The 24,250-nt window shown below is 39.6% G+C and overlaps 2 protein-coding genes across 8 annotated transcripts in view; one reads left to right on the top strand and one right to left on the bottom strand.

The window, feature by feature from the left end:
* zdhhc17 (zinc finger DHHC-type palmitoyltransferase 17) overlaps nt 1–1,434 on the bottom strand; it is a 33,254-nt gene extending 31,820 nt beyond the window's left edge. The window contains exon 1 of the mRNA XM_056367811.1: nt 1,361–1,434. Within this exon, the coding sequence (XP_056223786.1) occupies nt 1,361–1,423 (63 nt within the window). The 5' untranslated portion in view covers nt 1,424–1,434. The remainder of the gene's footprint in view (nt 1–1,360) is intronic.
* Nucleotides 1,435–4,984: 3,550 nt separating this feature from the next.
* The window catches only part of osbpl8 (oxysterol binding protein-like 8), a 100,763-nt gene continuing 81,497 nt past the window's right edge, over nt 4,985–24,250 (top strand). For 2 of the 7 annotated variants that reach the window (XM_056367387.1, XM_056367384.1), the window contains exon 1: nt 4,985–5,321. The gene's annotated coding sequence lies outside the window, so the exon portion shown is untranslated. Of the gene's footprint in view, nt 5,322–5,602; nt 5,803–18,902; nt 18,953–24,250 lie in introns of those variants that run through there. The other 5 variants (XM_056367386.1, XM_056367389.1, XM_056367385.1 and 2 more) reach the window with 5 other exon arrangements.

Here is a 24,250-nt window from a genome sequence, read left to right as displayed (position 1 = left end):
ATTCAGTGCTTGATTCAGTGCTCTAGTAGCCAATATGGCTACTACATTTTAAAGAGAACTCATCTTACAACAGCCAAAACCAGATGATAAACCACCATACCCATTTCAGCCTACTTTCACTAGGTACACTAACTCATCTCTCTACATCTTGGTCTGACTGGACATTACAGACATGAATCATTTGATCCACACACTGCCAGGATTAACAGTTAGAGACCAAGTCTGAAGGTAAATTAGCTGATCTGACCTGCTGGCTACAAACCAACAAGCAGAACAGGTTAGCTGAGAGAAAAGCACATCAACTGTCACTGAGGCAAACTACTGTTTGCATCAAACAGAGCTCTGCTTGATGATTAGATTACCTACCAAGCAAGGATAAAAGCAACTAATAACCAGGGTATTCAGTTAAGTCCTAATAAGTTAGTGGTAGTAACAGTGGTATATGATAAAAAATAATAATAAAAATAGGTGACATGGGTTTAAATAAGCTGTAATGAAGAGAATAACATAAAGACAAACATCCTGTCAGGTTAGTTTGTGTTTAGCTAACAATGTTGAAATTAAGCCTTTTCAGATGCAATTTAACTTATTCCTTAAATCATTATTAGATAAATGCGGCAGACATTGTCTTTTATGGTAATTTAAATAACTCATTTGTTTATGCTGATTCACAGTACCTCAAATACAAACATAACAAAATATTTCCAACGATATTAGATGACAGAAACAACAAATCCTAACTGACAAAGTGACAGATAACGTTACTGTCAATCCCAACCAAGAGGACCTGCTGTAGGTTTCATGCTAAAAAACGAACATGGTTTTCAAGTAAAAAAAAATGAGGGCATTTATTTACATTACTAGCTGTTAACATGACCTAATAATAACGGAGTGGACACCACAGCTTAATGTATGCTCACACATTTGACACCAGTTTACATCCCCGCAGCTAAGCCTGGCAGCACAGCCAGTTTAGCTATAAAGCTAACATCGGATGACTGCAAGGATTAATCATTAACGTTACTTTCCCCATTGCAGACTTAACTACGCTGCTTACAACCTTGTTTACTAGCTGCACGGCGTCACAACCAGGAAAAGCACCACCACGGTTATGGTTAACATTAACACAAACATCTGCCTAGCGTCTACTGGCTATGCAGCAGGAGGAGGGGGGCTAGCGTTAGCACCTTTAGCATCGTTAGCTGCCTGCCACCCCCCACCGGTGGTTTTGCAGGGGGCATCGGAGTTTCAAAAAAAAAAAGCACGGCAAAACCGCACAGACACCCACACACAGTCTGGTGTAATACGTTTTGTGTATGTTCATATGTGCGTGCGAAGGCGTGAAGTCCAATGACCATACCTCAGGATGGAGAATAGGGACGCAGCCAGCTTCTTTCTCATATTCCTCCATAGCGTCGGCCATCTTGGTGGTGATGTTCGCTGAGCATTGTGGGAAGCAAGAGGCTGTGTAGGGGGAAACAAACAGAGGAGGAGGAGAGAGGAGCTGTCAAAAAAAAAAACACACAGAGGAAGGACAGGCCTCATCACACAAAAGGTCACATAGTCACAAAATGTGGCCAGGGCAGTAGATAGCAATAATAATGATATCAAATAGATTTACAAATGGTTATTCTTGCAAATACAACCTCTAAGGTTTTATGTTAGAGTAGTCTAATGTATGGCTCTTGCACTAAAATAAAGCAATGATGGACAGGCAACGAGGATATGGGAAAAGATCTGTTCCCCAGACTTTCTACAGCTTCATGTGTCACAACCTTCAGCCCTGTATTATTAGGAAGCCTATCTATCATTTTTTCTCCTATAGAAAACAAAATGACAGCTGTTGTATCCCACTTCTCCTTGGCCAAGTCTGTGTCTTAAGCAGGACTTGAGTGAGGTTAGCTGTCACTAACAGTCATTATACAAGTTGGAAACATCCACCATGGCTCAATCGCCCACAGGGTTACAATAGGCTATGTATTCTGCGTATTGCACTCATGGTACTTGAAGGAGAGGAGTATTTGGACAACTGCAGAGAGGGCAAGAAGGAAGTCCCGAGTGCAGTTTTGCCTCTGAGATAGTTGGGTAACTTGACGATCGCAGACTCAACCAGACTGGTTCTACAGTAAAATGTTACAGTGCAAGTATAAGTGTCATCTTACTTCCTCTTTTTGTTTCAGGTCTATTGCGTGTTATGGTAGATCTCCAATCTCACTTTCATTCTGCCTTATGATTGGTCCAGAACCATGCTGGTATTATTTGTGCGGAAGAGCTTAAGCCCAGCTAGAATATCTTTAACATTTTTGGTTGTTTAACTGTCCATCTGTAATCTGTTTCTTGTATAACACACCATTTTGAATAGGTTTCTGCGATTACAATATTTACAGTGTAATAAGGTTAATTACACTTTCATTCTACAATCAGTGGCCAGGTGCTGTGTCCTCACAGACAGGTTAAATTACAAATAGCTTTATTCAGCTTTGCTCGAAAGATTTAAGATCTTGCAAAGCAAGATTTAATTGCAGACTCTGAGATATACAATGGAAACACAATTTGGTTCCATTCATTTGATTTACAATTTGAGTAATTCAGTTCCTACCATCAACCCTAATCCTTGATTATACATTCTTTATTTTGTTTTTTTTTGTTGGTTTATTTCTTTTTTTGCAATTTTCAAAAACCTCAGAGCAAGTGTACAAGTTTAGTCTATTCATACAGCTGTTATACCTTCACACAAGTATGAGTATCATATATAATATGCATGGCACACATAACGTACTATGTACACATACAGTGTGTTCCTGCATGTGTGTAATATAAGCTGTTTACTGATTTAGTTTTACACTGAAGCTGTTGCATACTAATGTTTTGGGGGAAATTATCTCATATTTCTTTACATTTAGGTCACAAAAAACAATTTTTTTGTGCAGTGACATATTAGGTTGAAAGAGCTCAGAAACAGCAACATTTATAGATGATAATGGGACAACAAAACCCAAAGAAATCTAGACTGATGACAATTTTTCTCTTGAGACAGAAGCGCCACAAGACAGGGGAAAGTCTGTGATGCATGGGTTCTTTAAATGAAAAAATTCATGCGCTAAAATAAAAACAAAACAAAACAACAATTTAATGAACAATAAATACATATTTTTGCATTTTTAATAGAATAGAATATCAAGTTTTGGTTCTCCAGTCAGTGCCATATGGCCATGAGGGAGGCTCCATACTGACATTCAGAAGACTAACTGCATGGATGATATCTGACATTTCATAATGGGAAGCAATGACAACACTGCAGTAACTAATATATGCCTCTAGATGTTCTCCATGTCCCATCATCTCTACTACACCTAAACCCCCAGTAGCCACTAGATGTCTCCCTTTACCCAGGCATGCATGCACAGCAATCCTGTGGAGTTCATAAACCCACAGGTTTTATGGTGTGTTTGAAATATTATCATACTAACAGAAATATCAGCTATGATAAGATACACACACCCCCAATAACCCAGTATATTCATTTTAAAAACCATGACTCCAAAAGCATGCTAGAGATGGTATCACACACTCTCTCTCTCTCACACACACACACACACACACACACACACACACACACACACACACACACACACACACACACACACACACACACACACACACATAGACTTGCATTCATTTCCTGGAGACTACTGACAAAAAAACCCAGCTTTTTCTTAATTTAGGACACAGCTTTTGAAATGGACAATTTAGCATACTTATGCTAGGCCTATATAATAATATCATTTTGACAAACAGACAAATACATTTACTACACATAATATTTAAATTATTATATGAATGATATATGGCATAAATTGATTTATCCAGAGAAGAGGATCATAAAGCCCACACACTTAACTTATCATACTAAATGTTATCTATAAAAGATAAAACGTACAGCTGGAATGCCTTTAAAGTGAAAGCCGACTAATGTGATCACGGTTGTGATGTCCTGTGTCCAGCCAGGCAAATCAAACGATCACCGACCAGAACAAGGGAGAAAGTCTCCTGTTGTTGCATCAAGTTACCCCGTCATAAATCAGACACAGGATATTGAGCGTTTTGCCTTCAAAATAAAGTCAGAACCAGAACAGTTGGACCAAAGATAAAATCAATTCTGCTTCCAATATTTGTACTATGACTAATTGAAATATGAATATTCGCTTTATTTACATATAATATTGAGCACAAAAAGAATTGCAATTTAACCAAGAAAAGTAGAGCAATTTAATGAGCAGTGACAAAATAGTGTAAATATTTACTCTCAGCCATAGTATTATCAATAAAAATATGGAAAATCAGGAGAAAGTGTCTTCAGGCAGCAAGATAGAAGACAATCATACACAATACAAAGACAACAAAATAATAAAAAAGCTTGTGTATAAAAAATAATAATAAGAGAAGTGTATTTCCATGAACATGGTTCAACATTACAAAAACCAAGCTGTGATGTATGCAGGTCTTATTGTTTTCAGTGACAAAACAAACTAAATAAACAAATAAATGCTATATTTCATATTTAAGTTTTATGATTTTGTTTTTAATGGATGCAAATTTAGAGTCTAACTTAGAGAGGTGAACAAATTTGGCTTGTTGAAACAAAAAGACTAATAATTAATAATGATTATAATAATTCAACTATACTTTTAAATTAAAAGTATAGTTGAATTATTAAAACTTTTAATTTGATGAATTTAAGATTTTAAGACTAAAGAGCATTAAGATAAAGGGCAACCAGTCTACTTAAAACAATTATAATTAAATCAAATAACAATGAAGAACATTAAATTAAATGATATCATGACTATAAGACTACCAGTTATTGAATGAAAACAAATGAGAACATGTTCCTGCCTTTAAATTCTTTTCTTTATTTTGTCTTTTAGTTTGAAAGTTATCACCGGAAATGTTGTGTATCATTGTGGTGTTGACCGTTGCTCACTCAAACCCATGACAGAATCGTGCAGGCGGGCTAGTGGCTAACAAGTTGGCTGAATATCGGTGCTAAATTCACAGTAGAAAAAATAGCACTAATCGTGAAGTTATTTTTTCACTGTACAAACTTTAACATTGGACCTCCATGACGCGGCTGGACTGAGGAGGACGCCAGCCATCACAGGCTGAAGCAGTGATTACCTCGTAGAAAACATTAAAACGTCGCCAGCTAACAGTTAGCAGACAGACAAACGTCCCCCAGGACTGGCTGAATATTTCCAGCCTGTGTTTTCCCTCCGTGAGCCAGTCAGACAACCCACCGGCAGACCCCCAACGAAGCAAAGGTAAGTGCCACGCATACAAAAATAAGAAGAACACGAAACGAACCAGCTGCTAATGTTGATTAAACGCAGCTAGCTTAATTACTAATTCGCTGTGTGTGTGTGTGTGTGTGTGTGTGTGTGTGTGTGTGTGTGTGTGTGTGTGTGTGTGTGTGTGTATGTGTGTGTGTGTGTGTGTGTGTGTGTGTGTGTATGTGTGTATGTGTGTGTGTGTGTGTGTGTGTGTGTGTGGTGAGTTGACAGCCGTGACTCTGCAGTCGAGCAGTGCGTACTATTATGTAATAAACCAGGGTTAGCGATAGCTGAGGCGTAAGTCTAGCAGCTTCTCCATCTCCATATGCCTCCCTTCACGTCTCTGCAGGCTGTCCCAACTCACACTGTAGTGTGACCGTTTTGAGGAATAGTCTATATTCACTCTGAGGTGTTTAATGTCAGCCTATTTGCAGCCGTGCGGGCAGGAAGCGAAGTGCCGTGCAGCAAAGTGGTGAGTGGTGAAGCATGCTTAATTTTAAAAATTTTTTCAACCACATTGTATCTGGATGATTAATGGAAGTGGATGTGCACATAGAACCAGTTTGGTTTTGGTGTTTCAAGGACGGTGGACAGTGCTGAAAAAACATTGCTTCTCCCTGACTTCCCTTGCGGTCTACATGTTACTGCCTATGATCGTGCTGCAGTGTTGCATATCTGCAGCCTCCTCAGCCCTGGTGCTCTGTTACCACTTTCACCCCAGGAACAGAAACAGGAGACTGACCGGCATCAGGACCTGTTCCTAATTGTGTCAGACAACTGATGCATCCGGTGGATCCTGGTCTGTTATCAGATATCTGATATCAGCCTGCCATGTCATCTTCCTGTGATTTTATGAAGCTTTCTCCCTCCGACCTTCTGCTCAGTTTGTGTATGTTTATATAGACCACTGAATTGGTTTTATAGTTGGAAGCTAATTATACATTTAAAGACTCTGAATATCAGTTTTCCTACACCCCCACCCCCTCCACTGGTGTTATAAGAAGCATGAAATTATCACGGAAGCTCCAAGTACAAGTCTTGTTCTTTGGCCTTCAAATTTCTATCAGTATATTCTATTCTGTGTACCTGAGCCAACTTAGGTTCTCTGCCAGTCACATACTGGATTTCCATGTTTTCCATCCTGTATTTGCATATTAATGAAGGGTAATCCCAGACTTTCCATGCCAAACTTTTGTTGAGGTGAGTCGCGCAATCCAGGGTCACAAGAGCGACCAGCTCATTTGTCAGTCAAATTCAGTTTCCATTCAGCCTCTCTCGAAAACCACAGCTTGTTGCTTGCGCACCTCCCTGGGGTAAACACACATTGTTTTGAATTTGAATTCAGAATCTATTTGTGAGCGTCAGAAATTTATTAATGCTGACATGCAAAGATAAACGGAACTGGATTATATTTGTGTGGTGTGTTTGCACAGTGATGAGAGGAAAATATTTAATAGGTCAGTCTGGTTTAGGAGTCAATTAATCTGCAAATTATTTTCTCGAATAATCAATTTTTCGATAAATTGTAAGAGAACTTTGAAATATGCTCAGTCTGATTTCACAGACCTCAGAATGACTTCTACAAAGATACTAAATTTACAGTGATATAAAACAGAGAAATTCAGAATTATTGGATTGTCAAAATAGAGAAAGATTAGTTTTTTGTTTCAGATGATCGATTAATTCAATAATGTTTACAGTTCTAATCTGATTGATTTCCAACCTAACTACAGAAGTTAAAAATTGCAGGAGGCTGTAATGACATGTGGTCTCTGCTCAGCATGTATACTACATATGTTATTCTAGATCAGGGGTCTTCAACCTTTTTTACTCTGAGAGCTACTTTGACAAGATAAAAAGGGCTGAGAGCTCCTCATGTCTGATATTACTGGTCACATTTATTCACATATCGTATCAAAACACTCAAACTGATATTCAAAATAAATCAGATGAATAAGATTATTTAACAAGTCATTAAATATCAACATTCAAAAACATCTGAAACACACATCAGACAAAATTCTGAGTCAGGATTCAGTCAAACCTGAACACACACACATAAGAACACCACTGCAAATAAACCTCCGTAAATCTGATTAGAGATCAGAGAAAGAAGAAGTTCCTCAGTCAGTGATCAGTAATAGTTGTCAGTACCAATGGTACATAACAAACAGGAACTTAAAATAATTAATTCAGTTCACTTCATTTTCCAAAAAAACAAAAAAAAAAACAGGGTTGAAGTTGAAACCCAAAGTTGAACTCACTTCATCCATGGCAACATATTTCCTTTTTAAAACTTTATGGAATCCTATGGCCATTAAAAATGGGGCGTTAGTGCAACATTTACCTTGAGATGCACAGTTATGTTAAGCAGATTAATTATGCCAAGTGCTGTGCTAGAGGGTGAACTTGTGGGAGAGAGGCTGTTTCTTTATATACATGCAAGAAATCATTTTGAGCAGGTGGCATATTCCTGCTTCATAGAAGTAATTCTTTCCTACAATGCATGAGGTAAATTGGGAGTGTGAAGGGTGTAACTCTACAGTATTTGTCTTTTGTTGTTTTATCTGTTTGCACACACATTAGAAATCAGATGTCGGTTAAATGAATAAGACAAAATGTGGCGAGCAGATTTGACTGACTGTTTTTAGACTGTTATTTTTCCAGTAGTGGTTTGCTGAGCATGAAAGCTTTTTGTAAACACCGGCAATTGTTTGTCTTAAAATCTCTTTTTCCTGTTATGGAAGAAAGATTTTTGACTGTCACTATCCCATGTTTCTTTTTATTCTTTCAGTTCCTGTTATTACATGAAGATTGTACTCAATTGTTTACCTAAGTTTCCCACAGAATATTAACTAAATGCAAAATAGGCTGTTATGGATGCAGTTAAATTGAAACATTTATGGTCAATATTTATATAGAGCATTTCAGCTGATACAGAGAGATCTTTAAAGTATTTTGATGTTAGATGTTAAGGAATTTTGCTAATGGAATGTTGCTTTCCAGTCAAAATGAATCACTCAGTTATACAAAGATCTGCTGTCAGGAGCACATGATTGTGACTCACAGCAACATGTCTGTGCCACCCTTGCAAAAGGTCATACACTGCAAACACTAGGTTTGATTCTGTTCTTTTATGAAGCCTGTATCTCTACTATATTCTACTACATATATATGTATGTACTACTCACTTGGTTTGTTAAATTATGAATTCTGTTTGTGTTTAGAAATACTTCCCAAAGGCTGCTGGAGGGAACTTTATGTTTTTTACATTATTCTGTCTTGGTAAAGTCTGCATTTTGATCTAGGAGCGGTGTTTTCTAGTGGTAAATTAGTTTGATCAGCAGTAGCCTACCATGGTGATGCATTTATGCCTGTTTTATACACAAATATAGAGCTGCCCCCTAATAGTTAAACAAATGTTAGTCGATGAGAAGAGTCTGCCAGGTTTTGAGTGGTCAGTTGGTAACAGGAAAAACAAAAATCAAACTCCACAGGAAGTGGCTACACTCAGTCACGACAGGAACTTGAGGAAATCCAAAGTGTGGGGTCATTTTGTGAGGGTAAAGAATGACCCCAAGAAGGTGACATGCAATCTCTTCAGGCAATCATTCACCTATCATTTGTCCACCTCAAACCTGTCTCATTTTAAACATGTTAGTAGACTCATGTTTGGCCTCTAGCATGGCCACTCGCTCTAATGTGAGATAGCTTTGATAAATAGGCAGTGTTAGGCTTATCCAAGTGTTCATGGGAACTGGGGGAAACTAAATTACCTTTCTTACTGCACCTTTGTGCTTTGTGCATGATGTGCACTTCTCTCTATATTGGGATGTTTTTGGTGCTATTTGGTATATCTAGTATATTGTTGTTGTGTCACATTCAGAATCATTACCGCTTTTGCTGGAGTGAGGCGGCTCGCTTCATGCATGTGCTTGTAAACTTTATATTTTAAAGGCTGCTTATTACGGTTAAGTATTTCTCTGTAATGTAGTACAGTGTTAGCAATGTTATTTATAACATTATTTGGCCGCCCTGGAACTCAAATAATTTTTTGAAGCCCCTTGAAATATATATATTTAAATAATGAAATTAATCAGGACTTGAATTTCAGTGTGGGATTGCAGATATTGTGCATAATTTACACTTACAATGAGGGACATGTCCGGCCACATTTACAGCGACGTCTAATAATGTTCAGCCAATGTTTGCACCGGGATGACTGACGCTGCATCAGACAGAGCGACTTCTGCCCTGGACAACACACTTGGCTGTTAGCCTCCTCCGCTGTTGCAGCATCTCTCACTATATACAGACTTGAAGACATGCAAACATGGACTGATGGCTAAAACGTAAACGTATCATCCGAAATTCTACCTGCTCAGAGAAAACACCAGAACCCAGAAGGAGTAGTGCAAACAGCAGCACCAGTGATGTCAACGTTAACAACGTTTAAAAAAAAAAAAAAAGAAAACAGAAAACGACACAAAAACTAGTCGACTAAGAAAATTTAAACTGTGAAATGGTTAAAGACTGCTGATATTCATTATTACATACACAGAGCACAGTTAGTGTTTCTCAGGTATTAACAGTAGAGGGAAAAGCTTAGAGTCTTGTGAAATAAAATATGTATTTATAGTTCTTAATCACAGTTACCGGCCTGAAAGGGCTTCACGGCAGCCACATTATGAAACAATAAAACAGCTCCAGCAACTTGAGTCCCTCACTGAACAAATATTCACCTGTCAGCAAGTCACAGGTCCCTCAGCAACCTTGTTTCTCTCTCTGCCTCCAGACTGAAACACTATTAGGAGCCATAACAAATACTGTGCTGCTCATGAAGTTATTGAAATGCCAAGGCCGGTGCATCAGTGCAGGCTAATCTTCCCAGCTGGGACACTCAGGCCACTGGCTGTGGTTTGCCTGATTGTATGCATTTGCTCCGACAAATGCCAGATGTGCTTGAAGTGAGATAGTTGACTCACTTCTTGTCAGTGGAGATTTATGCAGCAGGCGCACACAAATCAGGTTAAATTCTGGCCCACTTTGCCTTAGCATGTAGTATAGCAGCCTTTGTTACCATCATGAGAGGGTTAGCTGAGCCTTACCAATGAAAACAGCTGTTTTTAATACACCATATTACTGTGTAACTTTCATTTCATTGTCTCAGCCTTCATTATTCCGGGGAGCTCGGCTGCTGTTGGCTCATACATCAAACAAAACTGAACAAACATGACTTTAATTTGCACCTGTCTCCAGCGATGACAGGGTTTAGTTAAGCATGGTTTCTCGTGTCGGCAGATAGAGCAGAAATATTTGCTTATGTGATAAAGCAGCGTGGGCGCGTCAGGCCCCGTATGAGTGTCTGAGCCTATTAACTTCAGTGTCCACCCGCATCAGGCCACAAGAGCATCGCTTCAGAGGCAGGGGATCCTTATTACAACCCACCTGAGCTGCTGCTTCTTCCTGCACCACAGACAGATCTGCTGGTTTCTCAGCTACACAGGTGGGCTGCCTCCATAATTAAACACTGCGGGAAACCCTCAAGTCCTGGTGGCAGTGGTGAGTAGAGTTCCATAACTCTGAGAATTCAGAGAGACACAAAATTCATCCTTGTCCATTCACCTTTCATCAGGCACAGCAAGATGAATGCTGTCATAACTTCCACAAAAGTTAGTTTGACTTTGGCCGTAAAACCTTGTGGAAAATTAAGGCAGTGTGCTGCAATATCCATGGAACTGGACTTTGCTCTGTGCAATGTAGGGCTTTCCCAAACGATTATTCTTTAAACGATTCATCTAGCGATTATTTTTTCGATTATTCGACTGATCTAACGATTATTTTTTTTATTAACCTAACAGTAATTTTATTGCAATTATTTTCCAGTTAGTCATTTAATATAACAATTTGCCCTGTCCAACACACACACACACACAAAAAACATTTTTAACATTTCAATATTTATTAAAACATTTCTTAAACACCACCATGAGCATTATTCTTTAACAAAACACTTTCCAAACTCAAAAAGCAAGACTTTACTTAATCAATTTAAATACAATTATAAAGTGGTAATTCAAAGGTAATTTAAAGAGATATGTGTGCGAGCCTTTTTTGCCGCGTGTTGCTCCACACGCTCCGTAGTACTGCTGGTAGACGCCGCCGTGTTGTTCAAATAGATTACACAGACGCAAATCATTCATGTAGTCAATGACTTCAGTTACGTCACCGCGTTGTCCCAGCCCTTGCGCTGCGCTTGTATCCGGGTAAACCAAAGACGATAGATATAAACGGTCCCATTAGAAAGTTCCGGTTTTGTTCTATGAACATTTACCCTGTGTGGTTTTACAGGACGCGTCGACACTAAAATTCCACGTCGAATAATTTTAATAATCGACAAAGTCGATTATGTCGGATAATCGTCCCAGCCCTAGTGCAAGTCACACTTGTTTGTTTGGTGCAATGACTGTATATAAAGATGGACGAACTGTCAGCTCCCCGAAAGTGATACCAAAACATCTTGATTGCACCCTGGTAGCTGGCTGCATTATAGATTGTGAACCTCGCCCCCTACATGTTAGCGGGTGGTACATGGCCCAAACTAAGAATTCCAGGTACATGTCAAATAAATTTTTCCTAAAGATGGTTTCTGTCATTTTAGGTAGTTCTCATCTTGCTGATCTATGTTCATGTCTTCATTTTTCTTATATTGATTTTAATTAGTTAATTAGGTTTTTAATCTTATGCTATAAGAAAGGGGTGTTTCATCATGATTGACAGCTGTCTTGACTTGTGTTTGGCTCAGGTTGGTGTATGGGGAGGGGCATGATACCATGACTACACCACCCGTTCACTAATGCGCAGTCACTGGCTCAAAATGACGTCACAAACGTGGGGATAGGGAGATATTTGTAGGGTGATACTTTTAATCATCAGGGACAAAACATTGAAGGCCCATGTGTTTTTTAAGAAATTCATTAATTATTTAATGAATTACTGGTTAGGTGTTGAGAGACATATCTCCATCTACCTTCAACTCTTGTGACAGACCTTGACAAATAGCATGATTATTATTGATGACAGGAGATCCTGGCCTTACCATCACAGAGGAATCTTGCTTTGCTGCATAACAGTCATTTACAGCTTCCACACTCCCAGAAGACATTGCTTCCACCCCAAAAAACCATTGTGTCTGAACTCATGAGATAAGTGAGCACCATGATGTGGGAATGTAGCTAATTATAGCCACTGACCACACCTATGATTATACTGTGGGTGACAATTGTAGGTGTGCCACAGAAGATCTACAAGAGGTAAAAACAAACACTAATTTGGATAAAACACTTGACAGGTGGTGCAAATGACCATTTTACCAGTGGACCGTGTTTTTACGTGAGACATTGAAGTTGAATGACTACAATCCACTGGTGCGGCTTTCTGAAAGGATTAACGAAACAATGTTTTTTGAACACAGTTGGGAACAAAAGCGCTGGACTATACCTTTTGTGTTGCTGTATTACTCTACCTTTGTGCCCTGGGCAATGGTTTTTGAAGGGTTTTTTTATTTATAGTGGCTGTAAATATGTTCCTGCTGGAACAAAGAGTATATACATGTAGTAAACACAAAGAGAAATTATCGCAAAGGGATGTTTGATCAGAAGTGCAGCTATTTTAGTTTGTGGACAAATTGCTTGTGCCCAGTGCTTTTTGATGTTTTAGTTACGTTCCCAGTATGGAGTTATATTGCTGTTTTATTCACAGCTTGCCTTCTCTCTCTCACTATTTTAAAACAGGATTCAGCTATTAAGCATGTCAGACAGCTCTTACAACTTAGCATGTTTGAAAAATGTATTTTTAAATTGACATTGTGATATTAACAGGTGATAAATTGGTAAAATCGTCCTGATTTTTATCAGGACGATTTGACAAAACCAGATTTAACAGTCACAGTGGGCTGTTTAGCAACGATTGAACTTTAAAATTAAATATCTAAATATATCATTTTTTAATGACGCAATCTTTACGACTTGTCTGAAAAGTAGATCATATACCAAAGCAAGATGTCCATGATACAACATCATCAGATTGCCCATGCCTACATCCTTGCTGTGCTTTCTAGTGTCCTAATTCACTGTCAGAGTCCAGAGTCCTGTGCACAGCTGCACCTCTTTGAGGGATGCACAGTTCATTTCCTTTGATGAGCCTGTTTGATATTGTGAGATAGAGATGCTTTGTTTTGCTGAGCTCATACAGAACATCAGCACTCAGTATTGTTGTCAGCAAAACTGTGCCAACTTTTAGCTTTTGTCAGGTATTTATTTCAGCTGCTGTGTCATAATGCAAGTCTCAGTGCTGTGATGATAATAATGTTTGCTGTGAAATGCTGCAATTGCAATTTAAAAGAAACCTTTAAGATGATAAAAATGTACAGAAAGTTTTTGCATCTTTATGTCCATCAAGCCCTTTCCTGGATCTCTTGGCTGAACATGAATCAAAAAAAACTGTTCCTTTGAGATGTGTTTGACTTCTATCTCTCTTATTTATGTTTTGTGCTGTTGTGCTTATCATCAATGAAGTGTTCTCTCAAAATTCCCTGAGCCCTATCACTGTGTAGATAAGTTATCTTTGTGGGCCCATCTCTCCTCCTTCTGTTCAGGTTGAGCAGGCTTGACTGACTCTCTGGGCAAAGATTTGGTCTGATAATTGCAGTTAGTGACAGGCTTCCTCCTTCAACAAAAAGATGCTTAACTCTGAGGTATTGTTGCAGAATTAAGCCTTTAGCCGCCCTCTTCTCTCTGTTTCACAGCAGAGGAGAACTTGTAGTAAGTGTTATGCCACACTCACAGCAGAATTAAGCCCACACTACACATTTTTATTTTTCTAAACTTGTCTTAATTCTCATTAATCCCCTTAAAGATGACTTTTCATTGCAGTGGTGTAATCTCATCACATGGCCATGACTTGTTCAAGGTCAGATGAGCTCCCCTGGCCTCTCATTCAAAAGCTCATTTGCAGTTCAACATTTAGTCAGATCTTGGGAAGTGCTGGGGGAGATGGTTTTGGTTGAATTTACTGCTTAGCCAGAGGAGGGATTGAAGCTTTCTAGGCCAAAAAAACTTAATTACTGATTAATCAGTTGATTATTTCATAAACCTGAGGTGATTTCTGCGAAATCTGGTTTTGTCCGACCAACAGCCCAAAACCAACATTAAGATAACCAGAAAATACACACATTTAAGAATCTGGAACCTACATTTGAGGACAATTTCTTCCAAACAAACAAGTAATTGATTGTCAAAATAGGTGCTGATTAATTTCCTATTGATCAACTAATTAATTAATTAACTTATCTTTGTAGCTCTGCTGGTTTCTCATTTATGTTTTTTAATTTGAAATGAATGCCTATCATCCTGGTCATATCCTGAAAGTTGTACAGCAAAGTATTTTTAAACACCCCCTCTCTCACTCACACACACACACACACACACACACACACACACAACACACACACACACACACACACACACACACACACACACAATAAATAGTTGCTGAAGAGAGAAAATACACTTGCTAATGGTCAGTTAGCAAATTCATTAGCTCATTAGCAGTCAGCTCAGTCAGGCAATAAATTAGTAACATTTATTCAAAAGACATTGTACCATTAAGTCCTGGCTGGTAACTGCTTGCAGACCATTAATGGAGCAGTTAGGAGGTTAAATAAAAGTGGATGATGACACGTCTAAAATGCTACAACAACCTTTAAACTCTATGCCTCTCTGTCCTCTCAGAGGTCAGCTCACAGAGTGCTGGTTGACAAATGGTTTTTGGCAGCAACTAATCTTACAAGCAGATTCAGTAATCAAGTTACAACAATTTCATTAATCAATACCACATATATTCTGGTTATTTTATTTCGCTAAAATCCTAAATATAATCCCTTATTAAGTCATCAATTTTCACAACTGAAGTGCATTCATTTCAAGAAATGGGGGTCTTTATGATCATGATCAACTGTTGCTATCTTAGATTAGCCAAGTTGTTGCACTCTTTTCTACAGCGTGTCTACTACTGGCTTCAAGCTTCATACAACGGTGCAATTCAGTTTAGTGCGATTCATCTCTCATTGGAGAGATATAGGATGAGAGAGAGATAGAACAGTTTTTTTTCTTTGCCACTGGTCAGTAGATGTTTTTGATTATTAAGGAGTTTTTAAGGATAGATTTTCTAGAAACGCTTTATGTTCCGGGAATTTTGCAATATATTACAGCAGAATGGATTTTTCTAATAGATCCGTTTTTCTTGTTGTCAGACTGTTGTGGAAACCAGACTGTTTACTTCTTAAGGCGAACAACTCACGAACCAGTGAAGGTTTTAGGTTCATGGAGGTGCTCAGACTTAATTATGGCAATTCATTGAAAAATCATAAAACATCTTCCACTGGGTAGCAACGTTCAGGAAGGATGAAGGGCTGCCTTTGCTAAGAATACATGATTCACAGAGAATGCTGTAAGGTGCTTCAGATAAAATCATCCTCCACATTTCAAATGTCATGTGCTGTCATTTGACCAGCTTACCTGCTGGGCTTACTGACTCCATGTTTTATTAAACGTTGTCCCTATCCAAACGCCCATGGCTATGCATTGCTGTGATATGGTGTGTGTGCGCACTTATATATTGTGTAAGTGTGTTGTGTCGAATCCTTTCCCAGCCTTTTTGACACACCAACCTCAGCTCTGACCTGCCTGTTCTTGCCTCAGGAGGACACTCACAGCTGGGCGCTTTTGACAGCGGCATGTTTCCCCTGCAGCTGGACCAGGACCACACAACACAATTGCAGAGACATCTGTTAGTCGAAGCGAATGGACGGCTTGAGGAAAAGACAGCTCATGTTTTTTATGATAAAACATAAAACAAATACAGATTTGTGTTTCCTCTTTTCCACCACACTTAGTTGCACTTAGTGCCACAAAAGAATACGTTTTGATGGCTATCTCACAGTATTACAAGCAACTGCTGGGACAGGCTCAAAGCATGATTATACACCTGCTGTGCTGAAACACAATAATATGGAAGGTAGGTATAGAAATAGGACACAAGGGACAAGATGAGGAGGATTCATTTTGATGTGATGAGACACAAAATAGTATTACCTGTGAGTTTAGGATGAGAAGCTTCCTGCTGGCCCAGTGGACCCAAATCCACTTAACCAGTAAATTTGAAGATATCACGGTGGGCTCGTGTGACTTATGGTGGGTATCATTTCCATCATTTTGGAAATTTTACAGTCTGGTTAAAAAAAAAACCCAAAACATTTTATTGATTAATTGTTAGATGTAGCCCTATCCCATAACCATTCTCCACTCTTTCCTGTCTGTGTCTATCCAAACAAAGTCAGGACAAACTCCTAAAGTTGAAGTTGATTTAGAGTGTCAGTGTTCTAGCCTATATTTGTTTACAATGTGGCAAATTGGATTGGAGTAATCTGGAGCTTTTTCTTTTTCTTTGGCTGAACTGCAACAGTGAGGCAAACCCTAGAAGCACAAATGTCCGTGACAGAGTGATGAAGTTAAACCATTGGTTGGCTGGCTGAGTGTTACAGTTTACCCATTGGCCTTACAAAATGAGTTGGCACAAATAGTTTTTATTACATGATAAGGGGGCTGTTTTCAGTCTGTGTTGTCAATTTTGCACCATTTTTGCTAGATTTACTGACTTTGCAGACACCTACTAAAAAATCTAGTGACTTTCTGGACAAACTGTAGTTACAAGATGTAAGCGAAAGGTCTGGGTTTCAGTGCAGAACAGCATCTTGGAAATGGCTTGCGAGTGACTGTTAGTAACATGTAGTCGTAATTTGCGGCATTTCAGTCACTAATTCAAACTTATGTTATCTGACAACAGGAACAGAAAAAACACATAAGTGAGAACAGCTTTGTTGGGAATTCAGCTGTATTAAAATACTGCAGCACACTGTGCACCCTGAATGACAGACACATAGAGAGGGCTGTAATGAGATAGATAGGGACGGTAAAAACTTTATGGATTATTTTCATGGCTCAACAATGTGGCGGTTGTTCTCACAGTGTTCCTGATGGCCAGTCCAACTATGGCAGACAGGTCTGTTGTCAATGTGTTTGTAAGAGAGTGAGAGAGAGAGACAGAGAGGAGCAACTATGTGCTGAGCAAATGAATACGCTGCACTCAGCTCTACAGTAAAATAAGAATATAAGAAAATAGTAAAGAAAAAACAAATCTTTATTGCTGGTGGTCATTGTCAATGTTGTGTGAGGACGCCACAAATAAATCTACATATGGGAAACACTTACAAACTCAAACTCTGAAGAATTTACTTTTGAGTATCCTTGGAAAAGCAATTTAAAAGATAGAGAAAATCAAAGCCTTGCAGTGGCAGCACATTTTTGCCGATTACGATGCACTGCAATCTGCCAAGGGCAGTGTTTGTAGTATATCAGTCTTGCTTAGTTGTTATTGTGGCTTTCAGGCAGGTCAAAGGCTTGATTCCCTGCTAAAGGAAAAACAGTACCTGTGCAAGATATCCCGTAAGAAAATTTGTTAGCAGATTGCAGTTTACTTTTATTTCAAACATTGAAAAAACCATTCAAAATGAACAGTTCACACAGGCAGTGATATTTGGCTAAGAGTTAAACGTGTCTCTAAGGAGGATGAATTCTTAATATTATTGTTTACCACAGTTCCTGGGTCAGTGGCCTTCGTCTGGATTTGATATTTTCAATAACACTGTCGGGGTGCATGTTCCTTTTTAAATAAAGCAGCACATGCCTTCAGTAACTTTCGGGAGATGTGGCTGGTTGGAAGTAGCATTAGCTCTAAACCCTAGAATTACTTGCCTTGTGTTGACTGCTCCCCTTGGTAACCTCACTATCAGTTCACATGTTGCTGTCTTATCTGAGTAGGAAGGTTTGTAGTTTGTGATGTAACCAGCTGAATCAGACAGATCCTGACGCATCTCATCTCTTAACTAGATGATGGTTTAAACAATTGCAATGGCTTTTGCTGTGTGATGTAGTGCCATTTTTTCCCCCCCTGATGCCAGTGAGCCTAAAATAAAAAATGCAGTCATTTCTTTTGATGTAGGTGCTCTTTATTTCAGGTGAGGTGAGGTGCTTCCACTACAAAACACTGCAGAAAAAGCTGATGTTAAAGCAATAGCTGCCTTCTGGTAATGCATGTTCATCTGTCAGAGGTATATCAGTTTTCTATTCAGGTTCAACGGCACTTATATATGTATGATTACATCAGAGGAGTGGCTTCAGTCCCTCAGTTGTTTCAGGTGTTTAAAATGCTCTGTGTGTGTGTCTTTGGCTCTGTTGTGGGTATAGACACATCACCATTGAGTTGGCTTCTATAGAGAGCATACTCATCTGTTGTTGAACACAGAGCGAGCTCTCACTGCTGCTCCGTTGCTGACACCGGCAGCCCTGCAGCACTAGCCTACATTTCAGAGGAGGAGGAGGAGGAGGGAGAAAAATATGGTGATGTCATCTCTATGTCTCTCTCCCTCCCTCTCTCTCTCTTTTCCTCTCTCAGAGACTGTGTTGTGAATGTAATGGTGCTTTCGCCTGCCTGGGCTGCATGAGGTAGGTCCTTCATTCACTCCCCTCGATCTGTTCCACACGTGCATGCTGCGTCTGGCCCGGCTCCCTCCACGCTTCTATGTGTTTGTGAGTGTTGTGTGTTTATGATCCTGCGTGTAATAATGTCACTCCAGTGACACATGATGTGTATGTGTGGAGGGATGCTCCGTTAGGGTAACAGATGCTAATAAATTGAGGTCACATCACACAGCATCCTGGTTATGTGTCCTGATGCCCAGCTAGCTGCTCAGAATGTGTCTGATTGCTGTCGTAGTCCCAGCCTGAGATGAGAAGGTGCTGCTGACAGCACTGCTCATGGAGAGATAACGTATTTGAGTGTGTCTTCCAGCTCTGTGTTTTCCCACGTGCCGTTTTTCTCATAAGGTCTTTCTCAGGTCACATGAATATTGCCTTCCACTATAACTTGAACTTTGCACTCTTCCTTGTGATGTCTGCAAATTCTTTAAAATGCAAAATATGAGCGATTTCACCTGTAGAGTGGATGTGTCAGCATCTCAGTCTCGCGTCTTTTCTCCCTTCTCTCTTATGCAAGAGCCATCACACAAACACACACAGACATATTATTTAACGTAGGCTGTGTGCGTCATACACATTTTCAGCATACAGCTCTGTAGTGGAGCTGTGGCTTTGTTGTCTCTGTGGTTTCTCCTCTCTGTCTCGTTGGCAGTGATGGTTTTGTGCCGTCCGTTAGAAAGCCAAGCAGCTGCAGCGTTTCTCCTTCATGGGGGATTCACTGCTCTTAGTTCCCCACAGTCTCCTTGACACCACAGGAGTTCAAACCTTCTCAATCTTCTCCTCATCAACATTCTCATCCACATGTCGTCCTGATGGATCCGATAAATGGATGTCAGTGAGCACTGACTCACCTTGTGGCATTTGAAAGTGTAATACAGTTTTAATTTTGCAAGGTGGCGGTGCTCCACATTCCTTTCTCCCACATTAAAGGGGGTTATTAGAAAGAATAGAGTCTGTGTCATGCAGGAATTTTGCTTAATTAATGAACTCGTTATATATATATATATGTTCTGAATCTGGTTTATTTATATGATGGGTCTTATCTTTCGTTGAGCAGTAGTCATGCATGTCCTGTTGTGGCAAGGTGGAAATACGTGTGAGATGATAGGTATGACAGTGCATTTCTAACACATGATCAAATTGCGGCAGGATGTGTGGCAGCAGATGATGCTGTAACAGTTATTTTTGAGGATGACAACACTGAAGTGAACTAGAAACAACAACATGAACACACCTCTTGTGGGATTGTATATATAAATCTTATTGTCAACAAAACCCAGTTAATGTAGCCAGTATTGTCTGTGCACCTTTGCAGCTGCAGCTAACATTCAGGCCAAACTTTTGTCTTTTGTCTTAGGACAGTTGCAAGTGTTTATAAAAGTATTGTCTCTCTCAGAGGAGGTTGTGTGTCCAACAAAACTTAATCAGGAACTAGGAAATGTGAGATTTAGGAAGTGAGAATTGGCCTAACTCAATGTTCCTGAGTGAGTCGACCTGCTTTATTAGACGGATGTGTGCATCGTCTCCAGCCAGACCTTGCTGGTGCTCCCAGCTGCTTTAATGTGTCGGGGATAGAAATATGTTATGTAAGGGCATCTTGTATTTATGAAAACAGGATCTACAGAGGGATGAGATATAATTGTGCAAAGATCAGCAAGTCTCTATCATTTCTCTAAACCACAGAATATGTAACTGTTCTCTCCAGCATTGTCTCCTTACATTGAAAGTGATCCTTTGAGTCTCTGTTTTCCTACATGTACAGTATCAGTTTTCTGTACATTTCCACTGGCATTTAGATATTTCTATCCCTGTCAGAGGGTGAAAAGTGATTCTTATTCTGGCGAAACAGTGCTGGATTCTCTGTGGTCTAGCAAGGCAATCCTCTTCGTCTGCTCACATGCTTGATTAATATTCCTCGCTCCCTGACCTACATGGATTAATTCTGTTTAAAGATGTGTCCCACTGAGCACAGCACCAAACAGTGACAGGCAGAAGATTACATCGGAGCAGGCAACTTTAGTTTCACCTGTTCACCTTCTCTTTGTCTTGGTTTTATTTCATAGAGAGTGTTTCTGAAAACACTTTGACCAGTTGATCAGTTTGATTTGGCTCTACAGAAAATGACATCTAGTCTAAGTGCACTGATGATGTCACTGTCACTAAAGCCATTATGTCAAAGGTAAACCAGAAGGCGGCCCTCAAAGCAGCAAGAACAGAACTGTCACATGACATCTGAGAGGGAACAGAATTATCTACAGAGAATCAACAGCTGCTTTGCTGACAACACAGACACAGCATTTGTGGAAGGGCATCCTGGCTATCACAGATTGCTAAGCTAAGCCATAGACTTGTGACAGTGGTGGCTTCCCTCCAGATGTGCTGATTTGAGAAGTTAGATAATATGCAGATGACCATGTTCTGTGACTGCAGACAGTGTAAGGAAGACCATCTCCAGGGCTAACCCTCACAAAGCAGCAGGAACTGAGAAATCCAAAGTTATGCCATCCAAGCCTGTTCTCACACATCCTCAGCATCTCTCTGGCCCAAACATTCATGTGTCAAGGCAAGTCAACCACCATCATCTCAGTGCTTAAGACATCTCCTGTTAGCTGTCTGAATGATTACCGCCCCAGCACACACCTATCATCAGCCTCCTTGTCACTCTTGAGCCCTTGCATCATTACAACATCTGCCCTCCACCAGGCCTCGTCCAGGCCTCCACCTGGAAAAAAACTGGTTTGTGTGGTGTTGTAGTCAATGAATCCTGACATCATTGTACAGATATAGCTCCCTCTGCAACTGGGTCCTGGACTTACTCACTGGGCATAGTCAGTCCTGATTGGCAGCTACACCTCCAGCACACTGCTGACATGCAACTGCACTGCATCATCCAGCTCTTTCAACCACATCATTAGTTTCCTGATGACACAACAGTGCTGGGGCTCATCAGCGAAAACTATGAAACAGCTTACAGAGAAGAGGTGGAGCTAAAAGCACCGGGGTGTTGGACTAACACTCACCCCAGCCATCTGGCTGGAAATACTGGAGTATCAGGACCTTGTCTGTCAGGCTGTGCAGAAGCTTTTTCCCTCAAGCTGTGGATGCTGTGGGATACTCAACATCTTGGGGGCCAAATAATCCATAAGAAACACTATTTTATTTATACTCTACATATGCATCTGTGACATAGTGCTCCAGAACCACTGGATAGTTGCCATGGAATTTGTGCACATTTCCATGGTCCCCTCAGGATGAATAATTATGTAATGTAGTGTTAAATGTCACCATGTAAACATGGTCAAGTAAGAAGTAGAACATGTTAAACCTGAACCTGCTGAATGTCAGCATGCTAGCATTGTCAGTGTAAGCAAGTTAACATGCTGATGTTAGCATTTAGCTCATGGCATAGCATTTAGCTTTAGACTTTGCCCTGAGGCAAGGTGCATGTATGTGGTTAGCCCGGCCCTTCTTCCCCATACTTCATCAAGTTCATGTCCCAGTGCCTGTCAGTGATCTTAATGAGTCCTGATGAAACTTAGCCTGAGGCTGCAGTAACTGGCACTGTAGCCAGCGCAGGTGTCAATGAAGCTGACAGTCAGCAATCTATTAGCAAACACAGCTGACATTTACTGGGCAACATTATTGAAAAGCCAAATTCAGACATGTACACAGGGTCACAGACTGATAATCCTTATTTATTGAAATAATTGCATTTTACTAATTTAAATGGAACTCATTGCTATTAACATCTCAACAAGCCATTGCTGCCTGTAGCAAACAAATGTATAGCAGCACATCCCCTTTTCTAAAAAAAATAAGCCTGGAGAGAGTCTTGGTGGAGATTATCCTAAAACTTCATCATCACTGATGAGGAGGTCTTGTTCAGACTTATCAGAGTGGCTGGCAGTTGCCTTAAGCAGTGGTGATGAAAGACAGATTGAAGCCCTAGACAAAAATATCGAACTGAAAAATAGTCTGAGCAGTGGTTTTGCTGTACTATATATAACTATAACTGTATTGCTGAATTGGCTAAAAATATCAGGGACATGTGACATTGTTGCTGTTATGTCTTTTCTAGCACGGTAGCTCAGTATGTCTCACTTAACCACTGGTAATCATTTTCAAAACACTCAGCAGCAATAGGCCAGTATAGATCTGCCTGTCGGGCTGTCACAGAGCTGCCTGCCCCTTTTGAGAGCAGACAGTAACATCACTACAATCAGCTTAGCATCCTGAAATGATTGCTGTCCTTGCCTGCCCTTGAGTGGAGCTCCACTCTTAATCTAAAAACAATCAGAATCAGTGTTCACAGAAGCAGATCGAAAAAAAAGAAAATGCTGACAAGCAATCCAAAATTTTCTGATCTGCTTTCATCTCTTCAAACATATCAGTTTCTATAATGTATGTTTTGGCAAAACACCCTGCATCATATCATATATCACCCTGCGTCATGCATCATATTTTGTGATATTATTATTTGACAGAGTAGGGTTGGTATTGTGCTGTATAATTAAAGCAAATTGTCACCACAATTAGAGCATAATGATGAGCGTAATTTGACTATGATTGCTCTGCAACGCAATCAACTTCTATTCAAAACTGTTATATATATATATATATATATATATATATATATAAAAAATGATATGGTTTATGTATATATTTTTCTGAAACAGTATTGCAAGAAGCAATCAAGAAAGTGGAAAAGGTAAGCAGTGAAAAACAATGAGCATCCAGGAGGACTTAAATAACCTCTGATTAAGATCAGTGGTATTTAATGTTTGCTCTTTTTGAATGGGTCATACTAGTATTAGGGCTGTCAACCATTATTCTAAATTCGATTATTTAATCAAATTGTAAAAAAAATGAATATTTGATTAAGAAAAATAGCAGCACTACCCGGGCTGTGCTTGGATGGGCCTGGGCCACTGAACTGAATGCACTGTATATGATAGACAGGAGTCACATGTCGCTGTAACTCATTGAAAATGAAATGTATGTCAAGCTGAAACGAGCAAACAACAACAAATGTGTGGTAATGACAGCAGAGTTCAATATAAAAGAACCTGTTTGAAAATACTTTGGATTTTGGTCAGTAGTCGGCGGAATTGTGGAACCTCGAGCTGAAGCTATCTTAGCTACAGTTAGCCTAGCCTACCAGTCCAGTTCCATCAACCTGAGCAACTAAATAAGTAGTTATGTCTCTAGTTGTACTTACAAAAATATATTTTTTAAATTATTCAAACCTATGTGTGTTTATTTAGA

The sequence above is a fragment of the Seriola aureovittata genome, chromosome 22, assembly GCF_021018895.1.
Source record: "Seriola aureovittata isolate HTS-2021-v1 ecotype China chromosome 22, ASM2101889v1, whole genome shotgun sequence".
NCBI classification, from domain to species: Eukaryota; Metazoa; Chordata; class Actinopteri; order Carangiformes; family Carangidae; genus Seriola; species Seriola aureovittata.
This window is presented reverse-complemented; position numbering and strand designations above follow the sequence as displayed.